The 21,858-nt window shown below is 61.6% G+C and overlaps 2 protein-coding genes across 2 annotated transcripts in view; one reads left to right on the forward strand and one right to left on the reverse strand.

Annotated features, from left to right (window-relative positions):
- The first annotated feature begins 469 nt into the window (after positions 1 to 469).
- GRAP (GRB2 related adaptor protein) lies at positions 470 to 19,576 on the forward strand. The gene is made up of 5 exons (XM_059998529.2): positions 470 to 607; positions 6,771 to 6,868; positions 10,996 to 11,118; positions 17,121 to 17,289; positions 19,251 to 19,576. The coding sequence occupies exons 1-5, from the start codon at positions 530 to 532 to the stop codon at positions 19,434 to 19,436; spliced, it is 654 nt and encodes a 217-aa protein (XP_059854512.1). The 5' UTR covers positions 470 to 529; the 3' UTR covers positions 19,437 to 19,576.
- Positions 19,577 to 20,587: 1,011 nt separating this feature from the next.
- The window catches only part of SLC5A10 (solute carrier family 5 member 10), a 53,841-nt gene continuing 52,570 nt past the window's right edge, over positions 20,588 to 21,858 (reverse strand). Inside the window, exons 11-14 of the mRNA XM_059998075.1 lie at positions 21,588 to 21,756; positions 21,266 to 21,481; positions 21,019 to 21,076; positions 20,588 to 20,902 (exon numbers count right to left, since the gene is read on the reverse strand). Of these exons, the coding sequence (XP_059854058.1) occupies positions 20,796 to 20,902; positions 21,019 to 21,076; positions 21,266 to 21,481; positions 21,588 to 21,756 (550 nt within the window). The 3' untranslated portion in view covers positions 20,588 to 20,795. The remainder of the gene's footprint in view (positions 20,903 to 21,018; positions 21,077 to 21,265; positions 21,482 to 21,587; positions 21,757 to 21,858) is intronic.

Below are 21,858 nucleotides of genomic sequence, written 5' to 3' on the forward strand. Positions count from 1 at the left end.
AGCCCGGGTTTGTTCAGACAGTAGGGGAGTAACAAAGGATGAGTCTGGAGAACAGGGGGTGGGGGTAGCAGCTTGGAAGGGCCCTGGTTGTCAGGCAAGGAGTGTGGGGTCGATGCAGCAGGCAGTGGGAAGTCACAGGAGGCATCGGAGCTTAGAAACTGTGGAGGGGACATCGGCAAATGAGAGGGCGTGGCTGGGACCGCAAGACACAGTGTCTGAGCTGGGGATGGCTTTGCAGCGTTTCTGCTCTGGGTCCTCAGTTTTTATCATCTGTAATGTGGGTGCAGGAGGAGGACCCACTCCCAGGGCTGCCCGGGGACTCCCTGGGGTCTGAGGTGGGCCTGTGGCTCACACGCCCTGTTCCGGGACATCTCTGCTTCCTGTTTCTCCTGTCAGGGGAAGTCTCGGTCTCAGCTTCAAAAGCACAAACACGCTCTCAAAACAAAGGAAGACGGTCCTCGACTGCAGAGGAAGCAGGAAGCTACTGGCCCTGCTCAGAGCCCGGCTGCCGGGGCTCGGGGACGGCGGCATGGAGTCCGTGGCTCTGTACAGCTTCCAGGCCACAGAGAGCGATGAGCTGGCCTTCAACAAGGGGGACACACTCAAGGTAGGGTGGCCAGAGCCGGCTCAGCTGGCCTCGCATGGGATGGGGGGGTGCTTAAAACCAGGGCCCGGACAGCCCCCCAAACAGAGTCCAGTCTCTGGAGGAAGACGGGCCCGGCTTCTCCAGTTATCAAGTCTGTGACTCCGGACAACCCACCTCCACCCTCTGAGCCTCAGTTTCCCCATCTGAGAAACGGGGAGATAGTTAGTGATCCCTCCTTTGGGGGCCATTGCGAGGGTTCAAGGAGACATCAGCCTAAAGCCTGGCAGGGGTTGAGTCAACACCGTTTCCCAGGAAAGAATTTGAAAAGACAGCTGGGGACAGAGAGAGAGAGGAAGAGGCAGAGACGGATGCAGAGGGACAGAGAGAGGGTCTTGGGAATGAAGTACACACACTAACCTATCGGGGCCAAAACAACTATGATTAGGGGTCCAGACGAGCTTCCCTGCAGGTGAGAAAGGGGAAGATAAGCCTCAACACCGCTCAGGTCCCTTGTGTGGCCTCTGGAGGAACACACGCCTTCCAGGGCGACCCAGGCAGATGGGCTCCCGGGCTCTGTCTCTCAGGAAATGTCCCTGCTTTCAAGGCTGCATCTGGAAGCAGAGCTCAGGGCCCTGACTTGGGAGGGGCCGTGCCACAGGTCGGGCGCTGGAGCTGCCACCGAGTCACGCTCAGGAAGCCCCTGCCCCGCCTCGGTCTCTGCACCGGCACGGTGGGCGTGAGGCTTCCAGTCTGAGCCGGGGCCCAGGAAGGGACAGAGCCCCGGGCCCGAGCTCAGCGGTGCGCATCTAAGCTGCTGAGGCCCCATTTCACAGGTGATTGAATTAGGCACAGGCAGGCGTCACAGCTCGCCTGGTGTGGGGTCAGAGGTGAACCCCTGTCCTTTGACCCTGGCACCTGCATCGGAACCCCGTGACACTGAACAGCTGGGCTAGGTCAGGAGGTGGGCGGTTCCTAGAAGAACCACATCTTTTTGAGGATGTCCCCCTTTCTCTGTGTTGGGATGCCAGCCCTGGGCCCCCCTGAGTGGCCGGTGGGGGGACCTGTGGACGTGTGGCCAGCGGGGGATGGGGCAGGCTTGACACCAGCACCACCGGCTAGGGCACGAGACTCGAGATCCAGGTCTGTTTCCGAGGCCTCGTTTGCCGAACCGAGAGCAGCTTGGAGTCTCTAGTTCCAGAGTTTGGGGCTTGAGAGGCCGTGGAACGGTGGGGAGCTTGGAATGGGATGACCGGTGGGTTCTACCTGAGGTTCAGAGGGATGAACCAGGGTGGGGGAGTAGATCCGTGGGGTCCTCCAAGGCAAGTGTTGTAAAGACAGTGACACCCCCGCTTCCCTCCTCGATGCCTGTGCTCACCCCTGCCCACCCAAGATGGGCCACGTTTCCCACTGAGCTTTGATAGAGCGTTGGCTGACTCCTGCTGTGTTTGCTTCTAACCGAGACTCCTGAGGGCAGGGACATAAAACAGCGCCTGGCACAGGGCAGGCCCTCAGCAAGACACGGGGGTGTCGAAGGAAGGAAGGAAGGAAGGAAGGAGATGTTAGCCGAGACCCTGGCTAAGACCCCAATGGGATCTGCTCCTAGTGTCCGTGGAGACCCAGGAGGGGACTTTCAAGGAATGACAGGCCGCCAGAGGGGCTGCTTTTTCCTTCCTTCATTCAACAAACCCTTGTCAAGGCCTCAAGCACCTGCTCAGCAACAGGCATTGTCCTAAGTGCTGAGGACACAGCAGTGGACGAAGCCCAGTCCCTGCCCTCCCGGAGCGGACCTTCCAGAGCGTGCGTGCTGTCAGGAGGTGACAAATGGGTGGAAGAAATCACCTGGGGAGATGGAATGGAGAGGGTGGGTGGGAGGGAGGGGCAGAGGGACAGCTTTAGATGGCGGGGGCAGGGGTGGTGGTCAGGGCAGTCTCTCAAAAGAGATGACACCTGAGCTGAGAGTGGAAGGACCCAGCCATGCAAAGAGCTGGGGGAGGAGAGTGGATGGAGAGAATGCAGCAGGTGGGGCTGTGGGGCGTGGGTGAGTTTGCAGTGTGGACTCACCCTAGCTACCTGTCCAGGGGTGGCACAAAATATCACACACCCTCTAAGAATGCTCTTTGGGGAGGGGGGCGTTTAACGACGTAAAAATGCTCGTGAAGCAACATTAAGTGGCAAAAAAGCAGAATGCAAAGGAACGTGCACAGAGATAATCAATAATAATCGATAGATATTAGTTTTAGGGATGGGAAACTGACATTCATGCGTTGGCTTTGTGCCTAGAAAAAAACACCAGAAAGAATGTCTTGAGGAGCTGGCGGTCACTCCTGGGAGGCATGCTGTGAGCAGATCACGCTTCCTTGTCCACACGTCTGCCTCCCCTCACAGGACAGAGATGAGCAAGTGATCCTTCCAGGGCCAGACGTGGAGTTAGGGTCCTTCCCCTCACAGCTGTACAGGTGCCGGGTCAAAGCGTGTCTTGATTTAAGATTTTTCTTTTAATTTAAAAAAATATTAAAAATGTTTGGCCATGCTGCACGGTATGCAGGATCTCAGTTCCCCAGCCAGGGATTGAACCCATGCCCTCTGCAGTGGAAGCTTGGAGTCCTAACCACTGGACCCCACGGGAAGTCCCTGATTTAAGAGTTTCATGGAGTTTTTTGCACTAAATTTTAAATAGACTATTTTTAAAAATTAATTAATTAATTTTTGGTTCCGTTGGGTCTTCGTTGCTGCACGCAGGCTTTCTCTAGTTGCGGCGAGCGGGGGCTACTCTTCATCGCAGTGCGCGGGCTTCTCATTGCAGTGGCTTCTCTTGTTGCGGAGGACGGGCTGTAGATGCGCGGGCTTCAGTAGTTGTGGCACGTGGGCTCAGTAGTTGTGGCTCGCGGGCTCTACAGCGCAGGCTCAGTAGTTGTGGTGCACGGGCTTAGTTGTTCCACGGCATGTGGGATCTTCCCGGACCAGGGCTCAAACCCGTGTCCCCTGCATTGGTAGGCGTATTCTTAACCACTGTGCCACCAGGGAAGTCCCTAAATAGACTCTTTTTAAAACAGTTTGAAATGTACAGAAAAATCGAGAAGATGGTACAGAGGAATTCCAATCTGACACCCTGCCGCCCCTTCCCACCGCCCACACACACTCACTCACACACCCTTGGTAACATTTTATATTATTAACCTGGTACATTTGTTACATTAATGGAGCAATATGGATACATTATTATTAACTAATGACCATATTCAGAAATTTTGATTTTTTAACATATTCCTTTAAAATATTCTTTATCTTGATTCCTGACTTTTTTGGAGCTCTCTTAAAGTTTGTACCCAAAGTGCCTCACCCATCCCACGCCAGTCCAGGGTCTCATTTCTGTAACCATAAAAACGTGGCTGCGATGCCACCCTGTGTCCCCTCGCCCTCCCCCGGGCCGGGGACAGCGGGTGGGGCTGGTGGCTGAGCTCCACGACCTGTCCCTTCGTGAGCATGTTTCCTGCGCGCTGGCTGTGGGCCAGGCCTGTCCCAGCCCAGCAGTGACCGGCGGACACGCAGATCCCAGCCTCTGGGAGCCGGCAACGATGCTACTCTTCCAGTCTGAGCTCTGCTCTTAGACGAAAGCCCGGTGGCACGTGGACCCACTCTGGACAAGGGGCCCCAAATGTCACTTCCCTGGAACAAAGCCCCCCTCGCCGACAGGCAGGCGTTTCTGGGTGCACAGGACCCCACTGCTCCCCACTGGAGGAGAGATGTGGGTGGTGGCTTCACCTCCACCTCTTCACGCACAGCCTGGCCCCCAGGACCCAGACTCGGGGAGCCCACGGCCTCTTGGCATTTCCCCGGTGGTGGCCGGTGCACCTCAGGCCCGACCCAGCCACCCTGAGCTTCCCCACCTCCTCTCGCACCTGTTGCACAGCAGCTGACGGTCACGACCGCCTGCCCGCGCTCAGGCCCAGAGCCTGGGGTTGTCTCAGCTGCTTCCTCTCTGTCTTGTGTATCTCGCCTGTCAGCCACTCTGCCAAAACCTACCCCGGATCTGACCACGTCTCAGCAGCCCCAGTCCAGGCCCCGTTCACCGCTCACCTGGGCCTGCTCTTCACAGACCCCTTGTCCCCCCAGTCCCGGAGCACAAGACCTTCAAGCTCTCACCCTCCCCATTCTACTCACAGCACTGCCCCCCCACCCGCAGACACAGGGGCCTCCTTTCTGTTCCAGGACAGAGCTTGCTCCCACCTTAGGGCCTTGGCACCGGCTGTTCCCCCTGCCTTGGACACGGTTTCCCACATCTTCTCATGTCTCATTCCTTCCTGTAATTTGGGCCTCAGCTCATGTGCCACCTCCTCAGAGAGGCCTTTCTTGCCCACCCCCACCTGTCCCCTGTTGACTATCCCCCTGCCCCCAACCAGGCATCTTCCTTCTACGTCATCCTGACGTATATTTTCAGACCACAGAGCAGAACATTAAATTACCTTGTTTACTTGTGTCCTTCCTGTTTCTTGTCTGCCTCTGCCCACTAAAATGTGACCTCCTGCTTCCTGCTATATCACTGGACTGGGCACAGCGCCTGGCACGCAGGAGGTGCTCCGTGGCCGCACTGGCCAGGGGACGGTGGCACAAGACAGCGCCCTGGAGAAGGGCACTGCAGGGGCAAAGCAGGGGCAGGCCGAGGTGTGAGCTTCACCAGGGAAGGTCGGGAATTCCCATGTCTCAGAGGGTCTGGGGTCTTTGAACAATGTCAACAACGAGAATTCAGCTAATACAACCAATCAGAACATTTCTGGGTCTTTGCCTGGAGTGGAGGTGACAGGAAAACAAAACCAAAACAAAGCTGGGGTAGATTAGGTACGTCACATCCACATGTCCACACAGGATTCTGCAGGTCACAAAACACTGCCATGTGCCATGTAGGCCGTAGACGTGCCCATTTTACAGATGTGGAAACTGATGCCAGGGCTGTGGAGAGAGCCAGCGGCAGGCAGAGTGGTCTAGAGCCCAAGGCCCCCAAGAATCTTCACTGAGTCTGTGACCCGCAGGCCCTAATTTTCTCATAAGTTGGGGGAGTTTTTTGTTTTGTTTAGTTTTCAGCAAAAGTTATCCTGAGTCAGCCACCTGCTTCCGGCTTTCCCTGGGGACGCGGGTCTGGCCCAGACTGCGGGCGGGGGGGCGGGGGGGGGGCAGGAAGGAGGGGCTCAAGGGACCTGGCAGACAGACGAGGGAGGGGCCAGGCCTGGGCCCAGGGGGCAAATCTCAGCTCCTCTTGGTAAAACCAAACCACCTGAGTTGCTGTCCCAGCCTTTGCTCCCACGGTGCTCCCTGCTTGGGCTGCGGATCTGCGTCTGATTTTTTGTCTCAACCAATATCCCCACTGGGGTTGACCTGACGTGGGGACCTGTTCTGGGACTTAGGGGAGAGATGACCCCCGGGTTGGGGTCCAGAGACAATGTGGGAGGAGGCCCAGGGTGAAGACCGGGGCGGGGGGACCCGGTCCTAAGACCCCTGCCGTGTGGCCCTGCGCCCCTCCCGTCTGGGCCTGTGTCCTCCTCTGTGAAGTAGCCTTTGGTGAAGGCAGCCTCGGGGGCTGGTGTGAGAAGGGGTGACACATGGCGAGCCTGCCCAGGGAGTGGGGAGGGAGCCCAAGCGTCCCACTCGCCCGCCCGTAGCGGCCCCCCCACCCGCTCAGGTTTCGGTTCCCCTCGGCCCACCTGCGAGGCGAGGGGGTGTCCAGGCCTCGGCCCCGCCGCAGCGCAGAGGCCTATCGTTCGCTCCCCGGTGTCTGAAGCCCCTGTCTGACCATCAGCCCTGAGCTCAGACGTGAAGCTTGTAGATGCAAGTGACCCCCGTGACCACCGCTCGGCGGGGCCTCCGCAGACCTACCCCCGACCCCCGGCTCTGTGCCTCGTATCAACTGCTGTGGGCCCCCATGCTCAGGGCCACTGCTCAGGGACTGAGGGGCCCCGGATCTGTCCCCCAGCACCCGGGGGTCTGGGTGGCACAACCTGAGAGTCGCGCTCCAGCTCCCCCCGTAAGCTCAAGCCACCGACCAAATTCTCCTCTGTGACCCCCGGACCGTGGAGTCACCCTGCGACCTCGCTCTCCTCCGGGAAGTGGGCCCCAGGGCTGGTGTGGGCCTTCAGCAGGGGACAGCCGTCCCTCCTAGGTGACCAGGTGACCGTGTCTCTCCCGCCCGCAGATTTTGAACATGGAAGACGACCAGAACTGGTACAAGGCCGAGCTCCGGGGTGCAGAGGGGTTCGTCCCCAAGAACTACATCCACGTCAAGCCCCACCCGTGAGTGGCAGGCCCCACCCCCTATGTCCGCAGGGACCCCCTCACCCCCGGCCCTGAAGCCAAACGTCCACACCCAGCCTGGCCCAGGCTGAGCTGAGCTGCCTGCAAGTCCGCAGCCCGGCCTCCCGCCCTCTGTCTGGGGACCCCCGTCTCTTCCCCAAGCAGAGGTGGAGGACAGAGATGTTAGGACTTGTCCCAAGTGGTGGCAGTCGGGGCCAGCCCAGGCCACGACACTAGGACCTGGGATACCGGAGCGCATCCCGGTAGGGGCCCTGGATAGGACAGGGCGCTGGGTGCTCAGCCAGCGGGGCCCCTGGCTGCTGTGTGGCCTCAGGCAGACCCCTGCTCTCTGTTCCTCAGTTTCCCTACCTGCAACACAAGGAGGGCCAAGGCTCCTCTAAGAGGCCGACTCAGCCCTGTGCCGGGGTGGGGAGTGAGGGGCTGTGGAGGGGCAGGAAGGAGGCAGACCTGTGGGCAGGGGAGCCGACATGGGCTGAGCAGAGTCTGGGACACGGCGGAGAGGGAGTCACGAGGAGCCCAGGTATCCTTGGGCTTGGGACCAGCTGTCCCAGGGAAGCCCCCTTCAGGCTTCCAGTGCTGAAAGCCCTGTTCTCAGCCCCAGAACAGGCCTAAGTGGCCAAGAATCTGGGAGAAACCAAATGGATATTCACAGAGTGGTGGTTGAAGTAGCCCCAAGTCACAGTCGCTCGCTCGGTCATTCGCCCAACACCGGCCACTGCCTGAGGGGACTCACCTGGGCGATGCTGGGGACACGTGATGCGATGCTGGGGTCAGAGCAGTTGTGTCCTGTGGGAGAGACAGGACATAAAGAAACTATGACAAGGGAAGGTGGTCAGCATCGAGATAATTAACCAGGGAGGGCTTCTCAGAAGAGGTGGCAACAAGTGAGGTTTTGAAGCATGTGTGTAGGAGTTAGCTAATGAGGAAAAGAGAAGGGCATTCCTGGGAGCGGGAACAACGAGAACCCCTGGCAGTGGGACCAGCAGGAGGGCCTCAAACGCCCGGCGGAGGGTGGTGGGAGCCAGGGAGGCATTTGAGCCGGGTGGGGAGTAGAACCCCTGCAAAGGTGAAGGCAGGTCAGGGCCCGTGTGTGGCTGTGGGGTGGACGGGAGGGAGGTGCAGGGCCAGGATGGGGCCTGGAGGTCATTTCCTCTTTACCTGTCTTCGAGTTATTTCCAAAGCTGCCACCACCTCGGACTTCCTGTGTTGGGCAAGGGCCCGACCCACCCAGGTCCCCTGCCTGGGCTCCAGGCCCGCAGGGTCCCTCTGGGCTGTGTGACCTTGGGCAGGGGCCTGTCCTCCAGCCTTAAAGACTTTCTGTCATAAAGGGAGAGAGACAGCGAGAACCCGGCCAGGGCCAGGCCAGCGGAGGACACGGGGGGAGCAGGAGCCTCCAGGTGGAGGCTGTGACCCGGTGAAGGCCAGGAGGTTGGGAGGTAGGAGGCCGCTGAGAAGCCTAAGCAGAGGCTTCTGTTTGCTCAGGAGGAAAGAAAAGCTGATAGATTTTGGGGCCACGCCTGTCGGGGCAATGCTGGTGGTTCAGGCAAGCCTCCACCAGGGCAGCTGGGAGCCATGGAGGGTTCCAGTGTCCGATGGCCCTGGGCTCCCTGGGGCTGGCTCTGGCCACGTGAGTCTGGGACAGAGTGGGGATGGGGGTCAGGCCGCATGCTCACCTACCTGAGGCTGTGCCCAGATGCACCCTTGGCTAACAGCCCCTGCCCTGGCCCCGAAATAGCAGTGGGGAAAGTCCAGCTCTGTGCCTGACTCAGCCCGTTGGGCTCCAGGGTGTGGGGCGGGGGCAGGGCAGGGGTCCCAGGGGGCCTCGTGTCTACACCGGGCCTCTCCTTCCCTGAGCTCCACCATCACCTCCGCCTGCCCAGGGAGCCCACGGAGGGGGGCCGTGAGCCTCACGGGCAGGGGTCACCGAGGCACCTGACGCAGCCGCGTGGCCGGTGGGCGTTGAGGAGGGCTTCCTGGAGGATGGCTTCCTGGAGGCCGGCTTCCTGGAGGACGGCTTCCTGGAGGAGGGCGTGGTCTGCTGGGCCTGGAAAGTAGAGTAGAAGTTTGCTGGGAGGGCCGCAGACAGGCTAATGGGTGACACGTGGGCGGAGTTCACAGCAGCAGCGGTGAACACCTGCAGGCGGCAGCGCCCTCCTCCTCCCAAGGGCCCTGCGAGCTGGGTGCTCTCGTCAAGGTCTAGTGGGCAAGGAGGTGGCGGCACAGAGAGGTTGAGTGGCTTGTCCGGGGTCACACAGCTGGCAAGAGGCAGAGTGAGATCTGCCGCCAGTGCTGTGGGCCCCGGCTGTGCTCACTGGGAGGGGATGGGGGAACTGTAAGAGCAGCTGGGGGAGGGGGTGGGCTGGGGGAGAGTCGGAGGCCAGAGAATTGCGGAGCAACTTTTGGGGATCCCTGCCCTTCCCTGGGCCTCAATTTCCACATCATTAAAGTGGGGACCAAGCGAGGCGTCCACGCGCAGAGCCAGCTGTGCTCTGGGGCGTCGAGAGTGCTGCTTTTCCGGCACCCTGTCCCCGGGCCACCGAGGACCTGGTCGGGGCAGGGCGGGCCTCCTCGAGGCTGCGGTTGCAAAATCCTTTGAGGGTGACAGCCGCCCACACGCTGATGCCTCCTGTGGAGTTCTGTGGGTTCTTTGGAAACTCCCACGCAGGGCCCTGTTGGACCCCTGCTCCTGTGGCAGCCCTGCACCTGGGGCCTGCTGGGGGCTCCCCGGAGGAACGCCCTTCCGGGGCCCCCTGAGCTCAGCCTCCGGCTTGGAGGCCTCATCCGGGACTCCCAGACTCCAGAGACCCAGGCCGAGCTCTTGGAGGTTCCCTGGAGCCCCGCCTTCGGCCCCCACCTCCACTGCCTCCCCTCCACCCGCCCAGAGATGGGCCCAGGGTCCCCCCATTTTGGGGGCCAGCGATGGGCTAGAACCTCACTTCTGGGTGGGGGGCTCTGAGACACCATGTAAGGACCAGGACTTTATTTCAGACTGGAAAGCGGGCAGAGAGGGAGCCGGTGGCACTGCCACTACTGGCGGCCCCGGGCAACGGGCTCTCCCTGTGGCCAGAACCGGGGAGCCGGCACCCGAGCTGCGTGTTTGTCCTCCTGCCCCCCTGTCATCACCTGAGAACATCCAGGGGCCCAACCTGCCCCGCACACAGGCCAGTCACGTTAGTAAGAAGCCCTCGGGGGAACTGCAAGGGCTCACACGTGGCTGGCGGGTGGGGTTCCCGGCAGGACCCGGTCTGTGTGCACCTGAGCCTCTGTGCTGGGCCTGGAGGGCTCGCTGTCAACATCCTGATACAACAGGAAAAGTTCTGCCTCACATCCGCCCAGGGCCACGCTCAGACTCAGGAAGCTCAGTTGAAGGAGGGAAGGGAAATTGTGCAGGGAAGGGAGGCTCCGGTGGCCCTCAGGGCACCAAGGTCCCACCAGGAGACTCCACCTGCTCTGGGCCTCGGTTCCCCCTCTAAGGGACTGGGCTCAAATCCGGGGGCCAAGAAGCCAGCCAGAGACCACCTGGACCCTCCGAGGGTGGGCGAGCCCCAAAGAGCACAGTGGGCAGGGCTGGAAGAGAAGCTGGATCCCGGCCTCTCACCCCCAGGCCCTGCCAGACCCTCGGCATTTACAAGGCACCTTCTGTATACCCAGTTCTGTTTGGTCAGAAAGTAAAGGGACTTGAACCTGTGAGAAAAAGTCCAGGTGGCCTCAGGCTGTGCATCTGTGAAACGGGTACAGGGAGAGACCCTTCCTCACCAGATCAAAGCTGCTATGTTTTTTTTGGGGGGGGTCATCTTTTAAAATATTTTTTTACTTTTAAGAATCTGAAATGGAAAAGCCCAGCTGGGGTTGGCTGGGTTGGGGTTCACCAAGGTGTGTGTTTACCTGGTGTGGTGGGAAATGCTTGGGCTCAGGAGCCAGAATGCTGGGACTGGGCCCAACTCCTGCCTTTCACAGCACATGACCTTGGCCTCCCTGGGTAAAGTGGGTGCCGTTGTATTTCCTGTGTCTCGGGACTGCTGTGAGGACCTGGCAGTGTTGGGTGGCTGGCATAGGGGCAGGGCAGCCTGGCCTCCCCCCCCGCCTCACCTGCCCCCTCTCTGCAGGTGGTACTCGGGCAGGATTTCCCGGCAGCTGGCAGAAGAAATTCTGATGAAGCGGAACCACCCGGGAGCCTTCCTGATCCGGGAGAGTGAGAGCTCCCCAGGGGAGTTCTCTGTCTCTGTGAAGTGAGTTCTGACCCAGGGTGTGTGGAGGAGGGTGGCCAGGGACAGGCCTGCAGGGTGTGGAGGGAACGACAAATGCCTGGAAGCAGGCGACCCTCTAGGGGTCGGGGATGATGCAGACCCCAGGGTGTGGCCCGGAGCAGGAGGGCTCCACGCGGCTTGGGCTGGCTGTGAGGCCTCGAGCGCCGGGCTGAAGGCTCGGCCATTGTTCTACAGCAGCAAGTCACCGGGGGAGATTGATGTGGTGGGGCTGGGGGTGGGAGAGCAGCAGGGCACCCGGGGCAGGTGTCCAGGATGTGCTCCAGACAGGGTTCTCCTGTGTGCTACATAGTGGACAGGATGGACCCTGGGGCCAGGCTGCTGGGGTTCAGATTCTGGCTCTGCCATTTCCTGACTGTGTGACTTTGGGCAAGTCCCTTAACTTCTCTGTGCCTGTTTCCTCACATGTAAAATGGGTTATTGCAAAAACTATATGAGTCATTTAGAGCCATTAGAGTAGTGGCTGGCACGGAAGCAGGGTGGCAGCCTCTGGGCAGCTCAGGACCCAATCCCAAAGGTCACAATCGGGCAGTGGAGGAATCCAGGCTGGAAGGAAGGGGCAGGAACCAGGGTCGGGGGTAAAGGGGTCAGGGCCCCAGCTGGTCTCTGTCCTTCCTACTCCCAGCGCCTGGAACAGTAGGATCTAGGTGCAGCAATTCAAGGAATTGTCACTGAGCTACATGCCACGTGCCAGGCTGTTCTAGGGACTTGGGAAATGACAGTGAAAAAAAACAAAGTTGCTGCCCTTTGGGGTTTATGTCTTAGTGGGGGAGGCAGACTGAACACATGAAAAAAGGAGACAAATGAATATAGCAGGAGCCAGTGGGCAGGGATCTGAACCTGGCGGTGGAGGCCGCCTGGGGCCCAGGAGTGAGGATCCGGAAGGACAGGCTTCCAGGCAGAGGGAACAGAAATTGCAAAGACCCTGGGGTGGGAATGCGCCTGGGGTGAGTGGGGCAGAGCCAGCAACGGGGGGTCACAGCCAGAGAGATGGGCCTGACAGGTCCCGATGGGAAACCCCAGGGCAACAGGGCCCTGCAGAGGGTCAGCCCAGATGGCTCAAACTTTGGGGGTGTGTGTGTGCAGGACAGGGGAGGAGTCCCCGAGGGAGCGGGGGCCCGGGGTCTCCATGACGCCCGACTGAGGGAAGTTCAGTGGCAGCAGACACTCCACAGGGCGGAGGAGGTGACATCTGAGCTGGGCCCCAAAGCACGAGTAGGAGTTTGGTGCACAAAGAGGGGAGAGGGGATGCCAGGCCCAGGGAACAGCATGTGCAAAGACCCAGAGGTGGGGCAGAGAGAGGTGGGCTTGGACAGCAAGGCATTTGTCTGACCAGGAGGGGAGACAGGCAGTTCTGCGGAGCCAGCACCAATGTTACCTTGGGAAGGGGTGTGGGAATGTCCCTCTGAGAAATCCCAGCACAGGCCCCCCTCCCCGCCACACCCCAGGCATCCTGGCCAAGCCCCTCCCCCAGCTCAGAACCGGAACCTTGGGCCCCAGGGCTGTGGTGTGCTCACAGGACCACCAGGTGGCGCCCTCCAGCCTCGGTTTCGTCCTCCGGGGCCAGGACCGGTCCCGCCCCGACTCTGGTCCATCGTCTCTTACGGGGGGGGCCTTTCAGGGCCCTTGGAGGGCCACTGGGCAGGGATCAGAGCAGGAAACAGACTCAGGGCAGCTAGGAGGGGGGCTTCTGAGCAAGAATCTCAGCTCTGGTACTTCTCCTGTATAACCCTGGGCAAGGTACCCCAGCCTGCTTCCTCCTCTGTAAAATGAACATCTATGTAAGGTGCTTAGTGTGACGCTGGCACACGGTGAGTCCTCCCCAAATGCCAGCTATATAATCATCATCATGTTGACCCTCCCAGGGCCACACCGCGCCTCCTGGCCCACGCCCCAGGGTCCCGGGCTCTTAGCAAAGGGCCAGTGGCCACATGGGGGCGGGGAGCCCGTTTCTCGCCCTGGCCTTGCCCTGGACCTGCTGCGTAACCTCAGCAGATCCCGTCCCCGTCAGCTGTAACGTCCTCATCTGCAACGTGGAGATAGTAGCCCTGGACATCATGAAGACCAGTGACCCGATGGCCACCCTTCTGGGTGACGGTCACGCAGATCCGCGTGTGAGAGCATTTCCGCCCTCGCTGGCTGCGCTCCTGGGGACTCTGACCGCGTAGGCGTGGCGTCTCCTGCACGCTCATAAAGCCGTCGGAGGTGGGGTTCACGGGCCTTGTTCTGCCTCACGGAGTGATGGTGGCCACGGCTGGCTGCCCTTTACGAGTTTCCAGGGGGCTGCCCCCTGCACCTCTGGGAGCACGTCTGAGCTGGTGGCCAGTGGGCCGGGGCAGGGGCGCACCGCCTGGGCTGTGTTACTTTTGCCTCACACTCTGATCCGGGCTGCCGTGGGCTTCTGTGTCAGAAATGATGGTTTGCTCCCAAGTGAGATGTTTTACTTCTTTTCAGGCCAGGGGTGCCCCGGAGTCAATGATGTGTTTGCTCTGCTGCCCTGGTCGCTGAGCCCCTCCTGTGCGCCAGGCCCTGTGCCTGGCGCTGGGGATTCAACCACCAGCAAATCGGACGAAGCTGCCTGTCCTTTAGGCGCTCACGTTCCACTGGGGTGACTGACGATTTTATACATGTATGTATGTATGTATGCATATATGTACATATATATAATTTTCTAAATGATTAGTAAAATATATAAAATTTTTGAAGATGATAAAGGCTCCTGGGAAAATGAAGCAGGAAAGAATGGGGGGGCACAATTTTATGCCCTCAAAGACAGGGAGGAAGTGACCCTGGAAGCCCAGTGTGCAGGTAAGGAAACAAAAGCTCAGAGACGTGCAGTAACTTGCCCAAGGTCACACAGCCAGAAAACAGTGGAGCTAGAGCCCACTGACCCTCTGTGACCTGGAAGACCAGGTCTACCGTTCCACTCTTCTTCCCTGAGGCCTAAAGACCCAGGGGGAGTCTGTCTCCACCGGCAGTCCTAAGGTCAGTTTGATTCTCTCACGTTGGCTGCTGGAGAGGGAATCCACCCCCTCCCTCTTCACAGATGGGAAAACTGAGTCTAGAGAAGGGCCACGCCTAACGGAGATCACCTAGCGGGCAGTTAGCACCCTGGCCTCCACCCCGGGGATCCACAGGCCCTGATTGGGGGTGGGGGTGTGGTGCTGGGGCTCCTGACCTAACCCCAGCCTTGTTTATCCTCCCTGGGCTGCCGCTGCCACTCTCACCTCTGCTGCTGCCGCCACCAAGCCGGAAGAACCTGCTGGGCAGGACCGGTGGCTGCTAGCATCAGGCCTGAGTTCATCCTTGGGGTCTTCCGACAGCCCAGGGGCCAGGCCCAGCCCTCAGCCCCCTGGGTAGGTGGGCATGGGGGTCACACATAGAGACAAACACACCCATGGCGGCTCAGACAGGGATGTACACGTCCGGTCCCTCCCACAGAGCAGGGAGAGACACATGCACACACCCCAGGCTCTGCCCACTGTGGTGCACCAGCTCCAGGTGCCCCCTCTTCTGGCCGCGCCCGGGCCAGCCCACCGCCCCGTGACCCGGGTCTGCCCTTCCCTCCAGCTCAGGAGGGCTCACCCCGCAGGGCCATCCTCCTTGCTCAGGGGCCATCTGGACTCAGACTCGGGCCTGGGGAGGAGGGAGACAGGCTAGCTGGGAGAGGGAGAGACTGCCCAAGTGCTGGGTCCTCGGGCCTGTCACATGGAGGCGGGTCACTGGTCAGGCCAGGGGCTGGCGCAGCAGGACGGCCACACCCGCTCACAGATGCGGCAGCCCAGCTGGGCCCCGCTCTCCCACCACGAGCCACGCACAGGCTGGGGGGCTGGACCACAAGAGCATCCCAGGTTTGAGAATCTGCCGATTGTCAGGTTGCAAGGTTCTAGAACTCCTGGGTCCCTTGCCCCCTTCCCAGGTCTCACCCCCTGACCTGGGTGTGATCAGGGAATGCTCCGTTCTGGGTGACCCTCTGGGTAAGATAAGCTTTTGAAGATAAACTTCAAACACCAAAGTGTTCAGGGTTGTGCTCATTTGGGGCTGAGATCTTTTCAAACCTCCCACACTCTCGTCCGCCTCTTACCCAGAGGACGGGGGCCGCCCGCACCCCGGGCTCCTTCTCGGGGCCGGCGCGGAGTCAGGGCCTTCTGCCTCCCAGAATACGGTCCAGGGACCGGAAGAACCCTGAGCCCGCCGGAACAGGACACTAGGGAGTCCCCAGGCTCGGGGGCGGCCCCCAGGGCCGAGGCTGCAGCAGGCCAGATGGGGCGGGAGGCACCTGCCTGCCTGGCCATCCTCCTCCCATCCCGGGACGTGGACACGCGCATCCCACAGCCGACAGAGTGGCGGCTTAGCCATCTGGGAACAATGCTTGCTGACGGCACACGAGCGGCTTTGTCTCGGGCCGGGGGTGATGACTGTGTCTGGTCACAGAGTCTCAGGCCTTCTCTGGCCTCAGTTCTGTGCAGAGAGCTTGCTGCCCTGAGAGTGGACACGTGTTAGAGGGGCTGGGACCGCAGCTCAGAGCCGGGAGGGGAGGGTCCAGGAACAGTGCAGCCCATGAGCACTGACCCCTCGGGCCATGCTGCTTCGCCCCTGAGCCCAGCCTCTCCAGACTGGGCTAGAGCTGGGCCGCCTCCCGCCTCCCTGCCTCTGGGTGTCTGTGAGCAGCGGGTTACAGGCAGGCTGTACAAGGGGCCGAGGAACCCAAGGAGTCCCCGGACTCTGACTGAGGGCACCTGAGGCAGCTTGCAGAGGTTGGGCCATTTTATGCGGGCCTTGAAGCGTGAGTAGGAGTTTGATTCAAGTTTGGAAGAAATAGTGTATTTTTCAAGCCTGGAGGCATGCTTGAAAGTGGAGAGAGAGGTTCTGTGTGGTTTGGATCCTTGACTTGGGCAGGGTGGGAGGATTCCCCCCTCCTCCCACCCCAGACACACACACAGAACAGAAGGTATTTACCTGGAATAAATCTCTATCTTAAATCTTGCATCTTAACCTTTAACAAGGCAGCACACCAGCCCCAGGGCTGATAGGTGGAGGGAGTAAGCCACAGGCAGGGATGGGCAACTGGGGGGATGGACACCATACTCCTGTCCACGCCCTAGAAACACTTGGACTGTGGGCCTGCAGGAACTCAGGCTGCCCCAAGCCTGCACAGCCTGTCCTGGCCTAGAACGTGCTGCGTGTTCCAGGCAAGTCCCTCTGCCCTGCTGGCCAGTCTGGGAGACACAGGCTATCCCCTCTGTTGGGCTGGAAGGCACTTGGTGGTGGTGGGGTGCAAGGCTGGGCAAAGGCTGGGAGAGGAGGCATCAGAGAGTATTTGAAGGAAACGAGGCTGGACGTGTCATCAGAGCCAGAACTTGAGACTGAGGTGTTAAGATTTTGCCCTGAGGGCAATGGGGAGCCACAGAAGGTTCTTGAGGTGGGGAGAGAATGTGGGGCAGGGAAGGACAGGAAGCATCCCACAGGCCTGAGCTCCTCTCACACCGGTGGCAGGATGGTCTTAGGACTCACCCCTCAAGGGACTGTAAGGGCTGGGAGGGGACGAGGTGTGGGAGGGAGAGGAGTGTTGAGGCTGGGGGACGTTGGAGAGAAGAGATGCTGGCTGACCACCTCTCTCAGAGAACCATTTAATGTTGCCAGTACACGAGCACTTCCCCAGAAGGGAGGTATTATGAGGAAACCGAGGTTCAGAGAAGTTAAGTGATTTGCTTTAGGTCACATAGCAAGAAAGTGGCCTGGTCCAAGGCCCACATCCTTTACTCCACACTCCACTCCCCGGTGGGGACTCACCGTGTCTTTCACGGAGCCGGTCAATGGGGCCTGGGACCCCCTCCCCCCGCTCCTCTCCTCCTGACTCCAAGCCTCACCTGGAGAGAAAAAGGCCTGGTTGCGGGGTGCAGGGACGGGGGGAGGGCCCCAGCTGCCGTGGGCCCTTCTGAGGTGGTCTGTGTCCTCTCCCCTAGCTACGGGGACCAGGTGCAGCATTTCAAGGTGCTGCGTGAGGCCTCAGGGAAGTACTACCTGTGGGAGGAGAAGTTCAACTCTCTGAATGAGCTGGTCGCCTTCTACCGGACCAGAACCATCGCCAAGAAGCGGCAGGTCTTCCTGCGGGACGAGGAGCCCCTGGCCAAGGTGGGCGAGTGCGGCGGGCGGGAGAGGGGGCCTCTCTGCAGGGCCCCGACCCCCCTTCCCACGTGGCAGGAGGTGGGTCCAGCCCTGCTTCTAAGATTCCGCCCGGGCACTGCAGGGAGACAAGCAGGGCTGGGAAAGGGGAGGCGGGGAAGGCAGGGAAGGGGCAGGTGGAAACTCCCCGGGTAAACTGAGCCTGCTGGCTCTCAGCCAGGAGCGGTGCGTGGCGCCCAGTCGGTGCTCAGTGGTTGTCTGTTGACTGAGTGAAGGTACTGACACCGGCTGAGCCTCCTGGGAGCCTCCTGGCCCCACCTACAGGTAGGACACTGAGGTTCAGGGAGTGATGTGACCACCCAAGGCCACCTGCCGGGTGGGGTCCGTGCTGACTTCTGCTCTGTGGGGCGCGGGGCAGTGTGAGCGCTCGTGGGCAAGGTCCTGGCCGGGTGCAGCGGGTCCGGCCGCTCCGGTCCTCATAATAACAGCCATTTGCCAGCCAGCGCTTTCGTCCAGGGGCCCCAGGGACCAGCTCTCACGCTCATTAGGGTGACGACACCAGCCAGTGGGCTTACTAGCCCCGACGTGCACTTTTACTTGGGAGGGGGTGTCGGCAAGGCTTGGGGCTGGAGGTCGGGACCCTGGACAGCCCAGTGAACTCGAACTCTGCAGAGGACGGTGGGCACGGCCGTGGCCAAGGCCTGGGGAGGGGCTGCCGGGTCGCGGCTCCGGTCCTGCCTGTTCCTAGACTCCACTGCCTCGCCACGTGTGACCTTAGGGCCAGTTCATCCCTCACCTGGGCCTCAGTTTCCTCTCGGTCCGGTAGGGTGAACCCTGGGATCTGATATGTCGGGGAGTAAACAGTGTCTCAGGAGGAACCCCTGCCCCTGCCACTCACCCTCCGTCCCGTCAGCGCGCTCGGCCTGCTCTGCCCGGCCTGCCCCTGGGGGCCGGGCCAGCTCTAAGCTCAGTCTCAGGGACTCTTCGCTCCAGTCCCCGCCGGGCCTGCCTCTCAGACCTCCATCCCCTCCCGTCGCTGCCTGGGCCAGCTCTGCCCTTGGCAAGTGTGAGGGGGCCAGGATGCAGCTGGGGGCCGCCGGAGGGCTCCCCAACACCCACCACCTTGCTCTGGCCTGGCCCTGGGGTCACCGGCCCTGCAAGGCGACTCCAGAGCTGGCTCAGTCCCCTGGGACCCACGCCCCCTCTTCCTTCCTGGGCAGAGAACCGCTAATTAGCCTGTCCATGATGCTATGGCCTGTGCCGGATAAGATTCCGCAGGCTTGGGGCAGAGAGCCTGGTGGGCAGGCCGGGCCGGGGCACTGGCTGTGATCCTCATGGTGATGCCAGCAGGGGGCCCTCGTCTAGCTGCCATCTGAAGGGGGGGGCAGGGAACCAAGGCCCCCAGAGGGCAGGGACTCACCCAAGGTCACCTTGGGGCATAGATGGGACTGGAACCAGGCCTGAGAGAGGAAAGCAGTGTAAAGTGACATCCTTGCCCTCAAAGCCTGGCCACGGGCAACAGCAGTGAACTGCTCGTAGCTACACAGCACTTTATAGTTTATAAGGCCTGTTCCTGTGGTTCTAGGGCCTGGGGTCAAAAGTTATCACGGCTGCTGCAGAGTGTGGAGAGAGACCCCGAGACGGGCAGGGTCCTAACCAAAGTCCCACGCTGAGGCCCAGGACTCAGGTCCTTTGACCACTGGCCCTGTGGTCCCTACTGGGCCGCCAGGACACTGGCTGTGCCCTGCGTAGACACAGGGTCTGTGCCGCAGACATGCAGGGGGTGGGCAGCGGGAGGCCCACGGGCGGGGTGGCCGTCGTCTGGACCTGGATACAGAGCTGAGTTCGACCCCAGTTCTGCCCGAAAGACCCCTCTCCACCTGTGGGAAATCGCTTATCTTGGGGCCTCCGCGGGGACAGCCCAGCGGGGGCTCCTGAGGGGCCCCACTGACGGCTTCCTCTCCTCGCAGCCGCCCCGGGCCTGCTTTGCCCAGGCCCAGTTTGACTTCTCAGCCCAGGACCCCTCCCAGCTCAGCTTCCGCCGCGGTGACATCATTGAGGTCCTGGAGCGCCTTGACCCCTGCTGGTGGCGAGGCCGTCTCTGCGGGCGCATCGGCTTCTTCCCGCGGAGCTACGTTCAGCCGGTGCACCTGTGACCCAAGTGGGCCCAGGGGCAGAGCCAGTGGACCGGCCATCCACCGGGCACTGAGGCCCAGAGAGAGGACACGGGCACCCCCAGCCCAGGGCCTTGGACTGCAACATAGGCCTCCTGACAGTCCGGCCGGCCTCCTGTGCTTCACGTCAACTGGGACGGGCCCAGCGCCCCGGAAAGACCGCCTCATTCAGGGGCCCTGGGCTAGGGGAGCTCCAGGGCCTCCGCCGGCCTCTTCCCATTGGCCATCAGCTGTGTGATGTCACAGGGTGGCCGGCAGGGCCCGCCCACTCCAAACACCAATGGCACCACCCCCAGGGAGGGCTGAGGACTCCTGGGTTCCACCCGCTGGGGGCTCAAGCCAAGGAACCACGGGCTGGGTGGGTGAGCACCCGCTGGGCCTGCCATCCCCTCCGTCCAAAAGCCCCACAGGCCGGCTACTGGGGAGGCGGCCAGGGCCCCGCACACCTGTGCCTGGACTTGCTGGACAGACTCGGAGACTTTGGGCTCCACCTAGGATCCAACGCCCCTGCCCACCACAGACACTTCGGGGGGGGCTAGAGCCCTGAGGGAGGGTGGGCAAGGGTGAAAGAAACGGAGGCTGCTGCTCCTCCGCTGGCCCCGCGGGACGGACAAGCTCTGAGGGGCCGGCCCTGGACGTGGCCACCTGGGAGACATAGCTGCACCTGCTCTTACTTGTGCAGGCCCAGGTTCTACCCAGACCGGGGCCTCGGGAAGCGTGGGGGACTACAGCCCAGGTGGGGAGTTGTGGCCAGAGCTGGGCTCTGAGGGCCAGCGGCACCCAGAACGGGGCGGGCAGCCTCGGTGGAGCCCCGGCTTGAGGAAGGGCAGGGTGTCCACGGGGAAGGGGCCATCAGCGCGGTCCCAAGCAGGGGAGCCTGGGGCCCTCGGGGCGCAGGCAGACCGAGGGGGCTCGGAAGGGGCTCTGAATGCCAGGCCGGTGGTGGAGGGGCGGTGAGCAGGGAGAGGGCAGCAGGTGGGATGGGGCCGGAGCCAAGGGAGGGGGGGAGAGGGGCTCCCTCTGCCCAGCGCTGGCCCGAGACCCTGGAGCCCTGAGCTCTGGCAGATTCGCTGCTCACGACCTGGGCCCGTGAACTCAAAATAAAAACAGTGGAAGAGTAGAAGGATGCTCATCAGAAATCTCATTTTCTTTCCAATTACGACTACTGTTTTTGAAGCACCACACATTCTTTTTTCCCATTTCCTCCCTAATTTTTCAGAGCTCCTGCTTTGCGGGCTCAGCCAGCCCCTGGGCACTGACCTCCCCTGTGGCCACGAGGGGTGCCACCCTCCTCTGGGCCTCCGTACCCTTGGTGGGGAAGGGGGGCGTCCGGGGACGGTGTCAGGCGAAGTAGGCGTAGAAGAAGACGTTGACACACACGAGGAGGATGGCGTTGAAGCCACAGACGCGGGCCCAGAAAGCATGTTTCTGGGATGCTCGGGGGTCACCTGGAGGGGGTGGGAGGCGGGGACAGATGAGGGCCACAGGCTCCCACCCGGGGCCCTTGCCTCCAGCCCCGCCGTGGGTGGGAGTGAGAGGGAGCGCCTTAGGGTCACACACACACCTGTTTTGGCTCCCGAGGGCAGGTCCTGAGCCAGGGTCCACCAGGTAAGGTTCTCGATCTGCAGGGAAGGGTGAGGGTGAGGGCGAGGGTGGCGGGACGGGGGTGGGCCCAGACGGGATCAGGGGACAGTGATGGCGAGAGGGCAGCCAAGTTCAAAAAGGGCCAGGAACCAGGGCCAGATGGGGTTACGGGTCAAGAGCTAGAAAATTCCTGAGTCGGAGAGGGTCAGGGGTCAGGCCAGGCTCACCTGGATGCCCTGGGGGGCTGGCGTCAGCAGGCTCCCAGCCACCACCACGGCCCCGCTGAGCACGAAGAGGGCCACGGCGAAGTGCAGGTAGTGGATGCTGTGCAGGACGGCAGGCCGGTCCTCGGGGTGGCCGCAGGGCGGGGCCGGGTGCAGGAACTCCAGCACCAGCCTGGTGGCACCCACCGCCAGCCCCGCCATCAGGCCCCAGAAGGCCCCCTGGGGGGAGGAGGCAGGGCAGCTGGGGCCTCGGGAGGAAGGCCAGGCTTCCCCCCGACCCAGGCACACAGGCAGTGGGGGAGATGTGCGCCCAGCCCCACCCCACCTGCTCGTTGGCCCGCCGCCAGAAGATGCCCAAGACGAAGACCGCGGTCACCGGGGGGGCCAGGGAGCTGGTCACCGACTGCATGTAGATGAAGAGCTGCCCACTGTTGGAGCCCTGCAGGACCGGGATCCAGGCCACACTCACGCCGATGAGCACCACAGTGACCAGCCTGCGGGCGGCAGCAGCGGGCCGTCCCTCGAGACCTCTCCTCAGCCCTGCCTCGCCTCCCACCGGTCCCTAAGGCTTGCTCTCCATCCGTCCCCTGCTGCTC

This window comes from Delphinus delphis, chromosome 19 (genome assembly GCF_949987515.2).
Source record: "Delphinus delphis chromosome 19, mDelDel1.2, whole genome shotgun sequence".
NCBI lineage: Eukaryota > Metazoa > Chordata > Mammalia > Artiodactyla > Delphinidae > Delphinus > Delphinus delphis.